The 12,217-nt window shown below is 35.5% G+C and overlaps 1 protein-coding gene across 1 annotated transcript in view; it reads right to left on the bottom strand.

The window, feature by feature from the left end:
- Positions 1-10,567: 10,567 nt before the first annotated feature.
- The window catches only part of LOC131662556 (nudix hydrolase 3-like), a 31,270-nt gene continuing 29,620 nt past the window's right edge, over positions 10,568-12,217 (bottom strand). Inside the window, exons 18-21 of the mRNA XM_058932370.1 lie at positions 12,071-12,165; positions 11,898-11,988; positions 11,654-11,800; positions 10,568-10,827 (exon numbers count right to left, since the gene is read on the bottom strand). Of these exons, the coding sequence (XP_058788353.1) occupies positions 10,774-10,827; positions 11,654-11,800; positions 11,898-11,988; positions 12,071-12,165 (387 nt within the window). The 3' untranslated portion in view covers positions 10,568-10,773. The remainder of the gene's footprint in view (positions 10,828-11,653; positions 11,801-11,897; positions 11,989-12,070; positions 12,166-12,217) is intronic.

Here is a 12,217-nt window from a genome sequence, read left to right as displayed (position 1 = left end):
TTGGTTTGTATGTCTAGTTTAATTAGTAAGTCTTAAAACCAATAGAGCGAAAGTTTGAGGGATTAGGACGGTCAAAGGTTAAAACCAATAGAGCGAAAGTTTGAGGTCTTTAACTGGATAGTAGACATAGGACATTAGTTTTAAGGATGGCGAAAGCGTATTAAAACTAATTGGAACTTATTTATTTTCAAAAATTGTTTTTACACTCGAGCGGGATGGCGAAAGCGTACGTTAGGGGTATTAGCTTGCTCCGAGTCAACAGAGCGAAAGTTTGAGATTAGGATATTTAAATAGATAACAACCTCGTAAAATAGGCATTTTATTAATTACATTGTTTTCAAAAAGCTCTTCTAAAATCTAATGGGATGGCGAAAGCGTACATTAGGATTAGGATAGTAGTCTGAATCAACAGAGCGAAAGTTTGAGACGAGGATTTTTAATCAATTGGAATTAGTAAAGATTTTTAATTTAATTATGTAAAAGCCAACGAACCTTCGGATTACCTTTAGTTAAACGAAATACATACTGACACCTGTCTTTCATTATTATTCTTTATTTTCTCACAATCACTTTCCCTTAGGAACAATCGAAAATTTTAGTACTCCTAGCTTTACATAGTAACCTTAGATAACGGTAGATCGATTCATAGTCCCTGTGGATTCGATATCTTTTAAAACTACACGACACGACTGTGCACTTGCAGTCATCAGATTTATAGACACGTAAAGTCGCGATCACTTATCAGAAGGCGTTGTGATTTTTAGGGTTTTGTTCTAAAAAAAGGGTTTCTGGAAAAGAGTTGCAGAGATGGTGAGGAAGAAGGAAGGTTGAAGATAAAGTTGCTTAAAAAGAGAAGTTTGAGGTAACGATGGGTTTTTATAGAGTCAGCTTGCGAAGAGTACGTTATACTTGTTAGAAGTATTGGGTTATGTGTCACCCGTTTTGAAGGACAACTGTAAAATGACTATTTAGTCTCCTCGGGAGTTGGAAGTTATGATGAATAATAACTTCACGTACGTCTCGATGAGACGTTTTGAGAAGGTAAACCACGATTGATTGACAGTTACTACTGTAGAACTGAAAGCCAGTCGAAATCTAGAGTTTCAAGAAATGCCTATCTCTGCATGAATTCGAAATAGCCATTTATTGGGGGCAATTTGTTAGCTGAAGATTTCGACTAAAGGATTGTGATACCTTGAAGTGTTGGATTATGATGAAGAAATAGTTCTCATATAGCTATTTAAGGATTTTTCTCTTTGGAAGAAGTGTTATTCGACCAAGAGTAGTTTTTGTAATATTTACAAGTATCCTTCGACGGAAGCGCTAACATGATCGAAATGCTAAAGCGGGAAGATTTGAATTTCAAATGGAACGGTTTTGTTTAGCAGACGCGTGGGAACATCTGAAACGAAGTAAACGTTCGAAATATCGAACGTGGCAAAGATCTGTGTAGAGACCGTTAGGGTCGAAATAGTATAAATAGGAGTGTTATTGTTTAGATTGATATGTTCGAATCAATATACAAAAATTCACAAAAATACTCGAAGTACCAGCGTGAGAGAAAAGAGTCTTTGCAGAAATAATGTATGTGTGAAGAACATCATATTTACATTTCATGTTATTTGTATAATGCAAAGTTATATTTTAAGTCGAAGTTTGTGTTGTTTATGCATTCACTTTATTTAGTTTTGAAGTCATTTACTTATTGCAATTTACATTAGAAAGTTGTATATATTCACAAACTAGAGAAATTATTGAACATGAATCGAATCTCTGAAACACTATTTAACAATGTCTTAGGATTAATCTAGTCGATCCTGCGAGTAACCAGATTGTTTAAGCACTTTGGAAGACTAGCTGTTGTTTGTCAGAAATCACTGGTAAACAACTGGTCATGTATTATTGTGTTGTTGCACATTATGCATTCATGGCATATGTTAGGACATTAGTCCAATGATGTTGATTAGGACGATTGGTCAAATGACGGCTTTTAATCCCATAGTGCGGATTGAATGCTATATTGTGAATTGCTCTAGTTCCAAGCGGGAGTCGGTCCTATTGGTGGAGATCTTTGGAGATCAATGACTAAGTCATCAGTGAAGTTTTTATACCACATACATGAGTCAATAAGTGATGATTAAGTGATGACTTGATGATGCGTGAATAAATGATATTTTGATAATGATTGTGAATTGATTACATGATCATGATGTGAATGGTGTAGTGACGTGAAAGTGTGTAGTATGATGATTTATATGTATGATATCCTTGATGACCGTTATGTACTACTATATTTATTCCTTATGTCATTTAATAATGATTATGAATTACTCACCCTTTCTGCTTGGAAAAATGAGAAGGTGAATAAGTAGGAGAAGATGAATGAATAAGAGGAACCCTATAAACACTATTCTATTAGCAAACTTACAAAATGTTCTAGAATGAAGAGGAATACACACTTAAGTCAGGTTTGCGACTCATTCTATCCAATTTTGCCAACTGGGATTGTCACATAAGCACAAATTAACAATTTTGGAAAAATTTAAATAAAGAGAAAAGTTAGCTAACGCAATAGTTTTTCAAAACACAACAGTTAGGTTTGTTAGATAAGAGGCCAAATTGAAATCTTAAATTAAATTATAATTTGTTCAAGACACATTGTTCTATCAAGAACAAAGTGTGTAATCTAATTGTGGATAGTGGCAGCATAGAGAATCTGGTGTCGAAAAAATTGGTAGATTATTTGAAGTTGTCCACAAAACCACGTGAGAAGCCATACAACCTCGGTTGGATAAGTAAGGGCTCCCAAGTTCGAGTAACACTAACCTGCAGAGTTCTTATCTCCATCGGAAAATATTATAGAGAAGAGGTACTTTGTGATGTTCTTGATATGGATGTTTGTCATATTTTACTTGGTAGGACTTGGCAGTTTGATAATGATATCACTTATCGAGGACGGGATAACGTGATGATGTTTACATGGGGCACACATAAAATTGCTATGGCTCCTGTTTTGCACTTTGATAAGAATCCAGAAGGAAAGAAGTCTAGATTTTTGATAATGATGCAGATTGAAAAGGAGCTTGATGAGGCTGTAAAAGAAATTGAAGCTTGATGAATGTTGTAAAGGAGAAAACAACAATTCCAGAAGAACTGCTAGGGATCCTAAAGGGTTTCAAGGAGTTAACCGCAGATGAGTTGACAAACGAATTGCCTCCTATGCGAGATAAACACATGGAAGTTAAAGTTTTCAATGGGGAGAAGATGTGATGGCATTTCGGCGTAAGGAGAGGTTTTCAGTGGGTACTCACAATTATAGCAAGCTGCTGTCATACCCTAATTTTTGACCCCCTGAGATGTCATATCTTTTAGACTTTTCATCAAAGACAAAATAGATACTCATAGCAGTCACTTGTTCATCTGATACCCAGTCTAGGGTTTTGAGCCCCCATCAAGGACTAAAATCAGGGATCACATTTGGGAAACCCCAGAAAACCCCAGGGGATCATTCAAAGGCATCAATCATCTTCAAATATCTCATATAACAATATCCATTGGGAATTACAACCCAATCCAAGGCCTACAGTCATCACTTTCATCTGGTCGACAATTAGGGTTTTTGACCTAATTCACCAAGATAGTTGACTTTTAATCAGGACATGGATCCAAAACTCAAAGCATGACTCAAGAGTTTCTATTACCTCAATATAATCCATTCACATCACTCATTTGAAGAGGAGATTTTGATTCATCACAAAAGTCCAAGAATTCACTTCATCTGAAAAAGTCAACTGCACAGGATCACCTTTGACTTTTTGGAAATATTGGTCAACCATGACTTTTGAAGTTTTAAATCATCAATATATGATATTTGAAGTCATTTGATAAAGGAAAATCAAGAAAATCAATCAAGAATCAAAAGTTAAAAGTTTGACTTTTCATACTTAAAAAAATTTTCTAAGTGTTTTCAAGTGATTTTTGCCAAACTTTGGAAGGGATTTTCTCAAAATTTCACCTACAAACTGAAAAAAACTTCCAACATGAAAGTTGTAGATTTTGATCCAATAAACAACTTTGACACATATGATGTTTTGGCTAAAAATCAACCATTGAAGAGTTATGGAGCTTCAAAGTGGCTGCCTTCACAAAAAAATGCAAGAAAACCCTAGTTTTCTTCAAACTTTATGGGACTTTTTCACTAATTTCCCTAAAGAATTTGGGCAAACACCAAACTAATGAATCAAAGTACATATTAAGGGCTTTCCAAATTGTGCTCAACCTCTCCCAAATTCATTTTGAGCTAAGAGATATGATTGATCAAAGTTAGGCATTTGAAGTGAAACTATAGGTCATGCATAAGTTTGAAATTGGCGATTTTTGTGCAAGTGCTTACACTAATTGATACCTCTAAAACTCAGAAACATTACAAGGATAAGAGAAGATCATTTGCATCATTACACAAATATTTGAAGAGAATATTCCAAAACCAAAACATGTGATTATGTAATGATTGCATTTTTGAATTTATGGCAAATGGTGAATCATCAAGGAATCTTGCTCTAAGCCAATTAGAACTCTCCTCTGCATCAGAAATGTTCCCTAAGATCACACAAGATCAATGGTTGGGGAAGTTAGCCCGAAAATGCATCATTGCATTTGGGATATTTTCAAAATTTCTTCATGGCTAAGAAACCAAACTCACTTCACTAAGCAAGCTTTCTATGTTCAATTGCTCTGAACCATTTGCCTATAAATAGAGGGGTCTTTCTCATTCAGAAAACACACCAAAGCAACCATATTCCTTGCTTTCTCTTTCTCTTCTCATGCTTATGGTTTTTCAAAGTTCTTTGGCAAGAAGAATCGTTTTCTTCAAACCAGAGCTTCTCTTTGGAAAGTAAGCATTCTAACATCTCAAGGGGGTTCATTTGAGGTGATCCAAGCACCTGGATCACTTCTGTAGGTGGAGGAACACCATTGTTGCTCTCACTTTGGAGCTGTTGCAGTTGGAGGTCCATAGAGCAATTCAGAAAGTTTCCAACAAAGCCAAGCATCCAGACACGTTCCTTAGGTCATAGTGAAGCTGTTCAGATGGTTGTAGCTCATCTGTAACTCAAGATTCATCACCCTCCATGTCCACTTGAAGCTCAAATTGAAGGTGTCGGGTAGAGCAATTCAGAAGGATTGAAGTCACAATAAGCATTCAGTTAGCATCACTGAGTCCCAAGGAAGCTTTTGGGATCACTCATACAAGCCCAGGTGTTCTCTATCATCCTCACGACCTCCATTTTCAGAGGTAAGTTTCTCAACTCCACCTCTTTAATTCGTGTACCTTTTTGGTTAAAGCTCGATACCATTTCATTCAGCATCATCAGAGGATTAAAAACCCTTTATCATTAGTCATTTATACTTCAGTATGGTCATTTAATTTAAATTTCAAATTTTAGGGTTCTTCACGTATTTTAGATAATTCAGTAGATGTAGTTAATATAAATTCATGTTAGTTACATATTTGAAATCGTGAGAGTATTTAGAGCAAGTTTGGTCTTTACATCTTTGCAAATGGTTGAGAAATGAGCAAGTTCACAAATTCAAAATTTGAGAGCTTGAGGAAGAAGACGACCATGGCTATGGCGCACAAATTTCAAATCTCTAGGCAAAGTTTATTTTATTTTCAATGGTAGGCGTTTCCTAAACGAATGAATAACTTGTCACAGTGGCCTCACATGCGCTCTTAGTCTCCTCATGCCTCAAGTATGGGGTTCGAATCCCCCTCGCCCCAAACTTTTTGATTCTTTTATTTTTCAATGATTTATCACTTGTTTTGAAACATAACCAAATGGGTGTGTGTTATAATCACCAAGCGCGCGTTGGCTCAGTGGTGTTATTTTGAGCTGGTGACTTAGAGGGCGTGTGTTCAAACCTTGGAGGAGACAAACCCAATTTTTTACCACAATTTTTCTTTGTTTTATTCACAAACTTCACACAATTATTTAACCTATCAAATAAATCCATTTTCACCTCATTTTTCACACACTTGTTATTTAATATATCTATTTTGTGAATAATCAAAAAAATCATAAAAATATTATTTATTTCATATATTTTTATTAGGTTTAAAATAGTATGTTTTAAGTGTTTTTTTTTAAATACTTTGAAAATATATATCTTCATTTTGTTTTAACCTAATTATTTTGTGAATAATTTTATGATAAAACCCTAATTATTTAGGTCTTAATTAGGTATAGATTTCATCTTTGCCTTAATTAAGTTGACTTTTGTCAATATTTGAAACTGTTTTCAATCTCTGATTAAACGGACGATTAAGGTTTTCAGACAACAAAACCTTATATCATTTCAACCATTTTTCAACTGTTTTCATAAACAGTAAATCATTTTCATTGGGCCTCTATTAGAGTGTAAGACCCAGCACCTTTTTCTTTTCATAGTTTGTTTTCAAAAACTGTATTTACAAAATCTTCTTTCTGTTTTCAAAACATTCTTCTGGTATTTGAAGGGCATTATTCCCGGTGAAACTCTTCAGATACCTATGTGACCTTTGTCCATCTTCACTTCTTCTGTTTTCAAAACCTTTAACTGTTTATCATAAGTATTCAACTGTTATCAATAAAACAACCAAAAAATTGCTGTTGAGGCTTTGTACATACTTCTTCAAAGGCCTCCACTCCATCCAGGTTAGGCTTTACAAGCTTTCAATTTACAGTCTTTATTTAAATTACTGTCAAATATAGAACTGTTTATATAATTGTTTAGAACTACGTTTGAGTGTAAACCCTAGGACAGTTAAATTATATATATATATATATTATAGGAATATGGCCTAGGATTGAGAATGTCTTCCCGGTGAAGGCTCTTTCCTAATTAGAGATCTGTAGTTCAAACCCCCAAGATGAATTATTCCCGGTGAAACATCTTGGCAAAAGCCTTAGAACAAAAATAGGACACATGCACCCAAAGAGGAATTATTCCCGGTGAAACCTCTTACCCATTTGCTTAAATCCAAAATAAGTTCAAAACCACATAGCTTTCTCTTGTGCTATAACAAGGACCCTCGATGACCCTCGATTAGCCTCCTCTTGGGCTTTGTACAAGGACCCACAGGCTTCTTAAAAGCATTCCCAACTTCCTCTTGAGCTTGTATACAAGGACCCATCGGGTTTCTTATAAACATAGGAACAGGTCTTTAGTTACCTTTTAGCCTATCCTGGTGAGTTTCTTCCATTCTTTAAACCAGACTTTAAACAAGCTAAGTTTGTCTCAATTTCACATTGAGCACACCTTTTGGAATGAGAGACATGGACAATCTCTGTCACCCTTATCTTCATCAATCTTCCTTAGCAGAGTCTAGGATCCATGTTTTGTTTATCCTCAGTCAGTGTCAGCCTTAATCTTGGGCTTTAAAACAAGAAGTCTCTACTAGATAATCTTTCTGCCATTCATTTCAATAAAAACCCCTGGAAAGGGTTAGCCTCCACATCATTCTTTCATTTTAACAAAAACCCCTGGAAAGGGTTAGCCTCCACATCATTCTTTTATTTTAACAAAAACCCCTGGAAAGGGTTAGCCTCCACACATTCTTTCATTTTCAATAAAAACCCTTAGAAATGGTTAGCCTCCAAAATCACTCCTTCAAATCCAAAGATTTATTCCTTTAAAGAGATAAATTTCCCAAAAGAGTCAAAACCCCTGGAAAGGGTCAGCCTCCAAAAACATGATAAATTCAGTCTTTTAATAGTCAATTTCTCCAGCTAAGTCAAAATCCCTGGAAAGGGTTAGCTTCCAAAAAACATAAAAATAAATTAGTTTGTTAAAACCTCTAGCAGAATAAAACTCCCCCAGTGAGTCTTTCATTTTTTTAGCCATAACCTTGGGCTTTGTACAAGGCAGATAAACCATATTTCCCTGTGTCAAAGATTCCTAATCTCAAGGATCTTTTCCCCATAGAGTCTTCCATACTCAGTTTCTTTAAGAGTCCGCCACAACCTTGGGCTTTGTACAAGGCAGAAAATAATATTTCCCCTAGCTAGAGTAGCCACAACCTTGGGCTTCATACAAGGCACAAATTAATAACCATCCTCAGTAAGAGTCAGCCACAACCTTGGGCTTTGTACAAGGCACACAAAATAGAGTCATCCATAGTCTTAAAAAACTCAGTTATCCTCAGCAGTTAGCCACAACCTTGGGCTTCATACAAGGCACACAAATAGAGTCTCCCTGAGAAGAGTTAGCCTCAATTCTGGGCTTTGTACAGAGCACAAAAACTCCTTAGTTTAAATTCTCTCCAGTAGAGTTTTTCTCTCAATAAGTCAATAAATTAATCAAAAAGCCTCAAGCTTGGGCCTCATACAAGCCAGCTAAAAAATCAAATCTTTCAAACAATAGATAGACATAACTCATCTTCATAGGTAGATATTTCTCTTATCTCACCACAAACAAACAATCATTTCAAACAATCATCATTTCAAACAAATCATCATTTCTTCCATTTAGGACACTGAAAGGCATGCTCTGGCAACACACCCAGACTTGTACGACCCTTTCTCTAATTTGGTTGAGAATCTTTCATTTTTGAGGCACGACGGCTGTCATACTTGATCAACCAAGTAGACTCCCCTCTTAATGAAACATCATTTTTTTAGCTTTTCTGTCACTTTTAAAATGTTTGTGGTGGAATAGTAGAAATACCTCTCTGTAAAGATGATTTCATGTCTCTTTATTGTAAACAGAGATTTAATTCAAAGCTTCAACCTTGAGCTTAAAGCAAGGCACCAAAAATAATTAATTTCCCTAGTTAGTTCTCCGAACTACATTAAGCTCTGACTTCCACTAGGGATATGTAGGCATGAGGTTCACAAGGAACCTCAGCGAGCTAATAAAATACCAAAAATAGTCTGTTTATTTGTCTGTCTTTTTAAATCAATTCAATTCTCTCTCCTATCACAAAGGAGAAACTTTCCCAATCATTAGCAATAAACACAATCACAATGACACAGAGAAGGTTCCCGTAGAGTACTACGGATATGTAGGGTGCTTAAACTCTTCCCTATGTATAACCGACCCCCCGAACTCCAGAATTTCTAGTCTAGGTGAAATCCCCACACTTAGCAAACTCCTAGGGTTTAGTTGAGATCTTTTTTCCCCTTTCCTACTCGTAGGACAAATAAGAAAGTTTGTGTGATATCGTAGGAAGAACTGAAACAAAATTCATCCCATCCCGGGCGCATTCTCCTTCCAAATTTCGCGTGAAGGGTCTAGCGTGCCGTCCTCCCAAGTGAAACGGGGAGGTAAAAAAAACGACACCACAGCTGCCAGATGAAGTTCTTTATCAAAAAGAGAACTCGGGGTCGAGTTCTTCAGAAGTGAAGGAGACTGATGTAGGAGGATTGTGCATAACAAAGAAGAAACCGCACGTCGAAAAGCATTTTAATATTTAAACAATTTTAATTTTAATATTTAAGCAATTTCTGTTTTATTTATTTTATTTAATTTTGTTTTGGATTAAAGGCCCATAAGGCCCAATAGGGTTTATTTGTTTTCTGTATTTAAAGACCTTTGCCATGGCCATAACGATTATCTCTTTTATTATAATAGAATCCAAAGTTTTCTTTATTTCAGGTGGACTCCAGAGCTTATCTATAGGGTTTGCGCTTGCAACCCTGTTTTCATTCAAGGTTTAGCGCTTGCTATTCCTTTGGGCGGCTTCCAACTGCGTCAATAAGTAATTTAATTAATTTTTAAATAGACTAACAAATTAAAATATTAATGAGACTAAATATTTGTTTGCTTTGACTTATTTGAGTATATATAGTAGCATAAGTTTTGTTATATTATTTGTTTGAGAGAGCTGATGAAAACAACATATCACACTGATCATAAGAGTTTTTTCAACTTATTCCTATAATTACTTGAAGATAACTAAACTTTATTTTTATGTTTTAATTAAAAGTACACTATAAAATATCATAAATAATTTTTTTTTCAGATTTATCTAAATAGGTCAGCCTGATAGGCTTAAAAGGCTTTTTATATGACATGTAGCCTAACTTTTTTTAACTATAGACTAATAAAAAAATCTAGGTCTTTTCTATTGAAAAAAATGTCTGGCCTAGCATTGGCCTGTGTAGGCTAGGTCGCAGGCTCCTGTTAGTCGGTCTGACCTATTCTCAATCCTATATCTAGGGGTGACAAACGAGCATGCCTGCCCCCATTTAGCTCCGCTCCGCATAAACCTCCAAAAAAAAGGCGGGGCAAACTTTGTTGAAGGTGCGAACCTAAAATCTTACCCCGCCCCACAAAAAAATAATACGGACGGGGCAGGCCTACGGGCATTGCACCTTTTTAAACCTAAAAATTACAAATTTTTATGTTAATACTTGTGCCCGCAAAAAAAAAAACGAGGTGGGGCGAGCCGAGGCAGGGCAGGAATATTAGAGGGTGCGGCCCTAAAACCTTGACTTGCCCCGCAAAAAATGCAGGCAAAACAATCATGATCGACGGACCGGATTCGTTTTTCCACCCCTATTTCTATCGATTAAATTCAATATTGCCAGAAAGGAAAATATGTAGACAATGTACCAAACCATCCAAGATCATAGAGATACAATACTCAAGTATTTTATTTTACTTTTGGTACAATGTAATCCATTATTTATAGTAGCATCAAGAACCACGAAAAGATATCGTTTAAGTAACTTTTTAAGGTTGGCACAAAGATTTTGCAAGCATGGAACTTTTTGCACCTTGGTTATCTTGCAATCATTGCAATATTTTGTCAACAAAGGGGAAGGTAGGAGACACATCAACAGGTACCTAAGGTACAGAATAATACACCAACAATTAGTTTTTTCAGTACTTTAAATTCAGTCTGGATGCAAGATAATGGTATATGCAAGATAAGAAAGGCTGTGCGCTATACTTGTTATACAACATTGACAAACTATCCTGCAGACAGATGACATCAATATCTAATGTGTGTCACACAGACAAGCAGCCATAAGTTGAATGAAACCATACATGGATAACTATAGTTTAAGATACCACAGCCAAGAAAAAGAGATACTATACAGAGTGAGATGCAAAAAGTAAAAACAATTGTAATTATTCAAAATAGTCTTCAATTTAAATTGGAAAAGTATAGATAAGGGTATCAGCTTCAGGAGTTTTGAAAAAGTGTCACAAGCCAAGTAAGATGGTAAGCTCCTTCAAATGATAAAAACATTAAGGGTGGCTAATTGAAATGATACAGTAGTACCAGTCCAATTCTCGCATTTTAAAGTTATACCATAGACACTCATCTACTTTGTGATATAGGTATTATCTTTTGTAATGTGTTCGTTGACAAACTAATAAATAAGTGGTTAAAAAACTACGATTGTGAGTGATTGTCAAAAAAAAAAGGCTACAAGAATTTTGAAAACGTGGGTATAGCCTTGCCATCACAGATTAAGAGTTCTGACATTAGAAATTTTGTAAACATGGTATATAGGCTTCAAGAATTTTGAAAACATGGGTCATGAGTAAATACTAGTTTAAATAACTAACTAGGATTTGTATTGTGAAAATCACTGAAATCCGCTCATGTTGCAACAAAGTCTCACTTGGAATTACAACTACTCAATGGTTCTGTGATTAATACCTGAATATTCTCTAACTTTTCCAGAGCAACTTTCAATGGTTCTGTCATCACACCGTATTTTTTAAGAAACAAGCCAGCAGCCTCTTTATCACCTTGGGCTTGTATGGTGAGTATCTCCCTGCTCAGGCCTTCAACTGCACCTTCAATCTTTAGAAAGAAAAATATAATTTACATCACTTATCTTAGGGTCAAATAGATTCAAAATGAAGGGAGGAAAATAGAAAGATTTTGAAGCAATAAATACCTTGGAAAAATCAACAGAAAATGTATCTTCAGAATGCAAGACAAAGGCTCCTTTCTCGTATAACCAGTTGAACTGCAATGCTTGTCCTTTTCTGACAATATGCGGTAGAATTAGATGCTAAATTACAAAAAATGAACACCAGATGAAAGAAGAATGTGTAGCTAGCAACACACCCGTGAGCTTCCTCTAAGCCAAAACGTACTGAGCGAAAGCATCCAGCAAGAAAAGAAACATACATGGACTTCAATAAGCTTTCAGAAAGCATGTCCTGATGAAATCATACAGATAATCTATGACATTAACGCAGTTCTAAGCAATGG

This window comes from Vicia villosa, linkage group LG3, assembly GCF_029867415.1.
Source record: "Vicia villosa cultivar HV-30 ecotype Madison, WI linkage group LG3, Vvil1.0, whole genome shotgun sequence".
In the NCBI taxonomy this organism is placed as follows: domain Eukaryota; kingdom Viridiplantae; phylum Streptophyta; class Magnoliopsida; order Fabales; family Fabaceae; genus Vicia; species Vicia villosa.
Note: the sequence above shows the minus strand (reverse complement) of the source record. Positions and strands in the feature narration are given on the sequence as shown.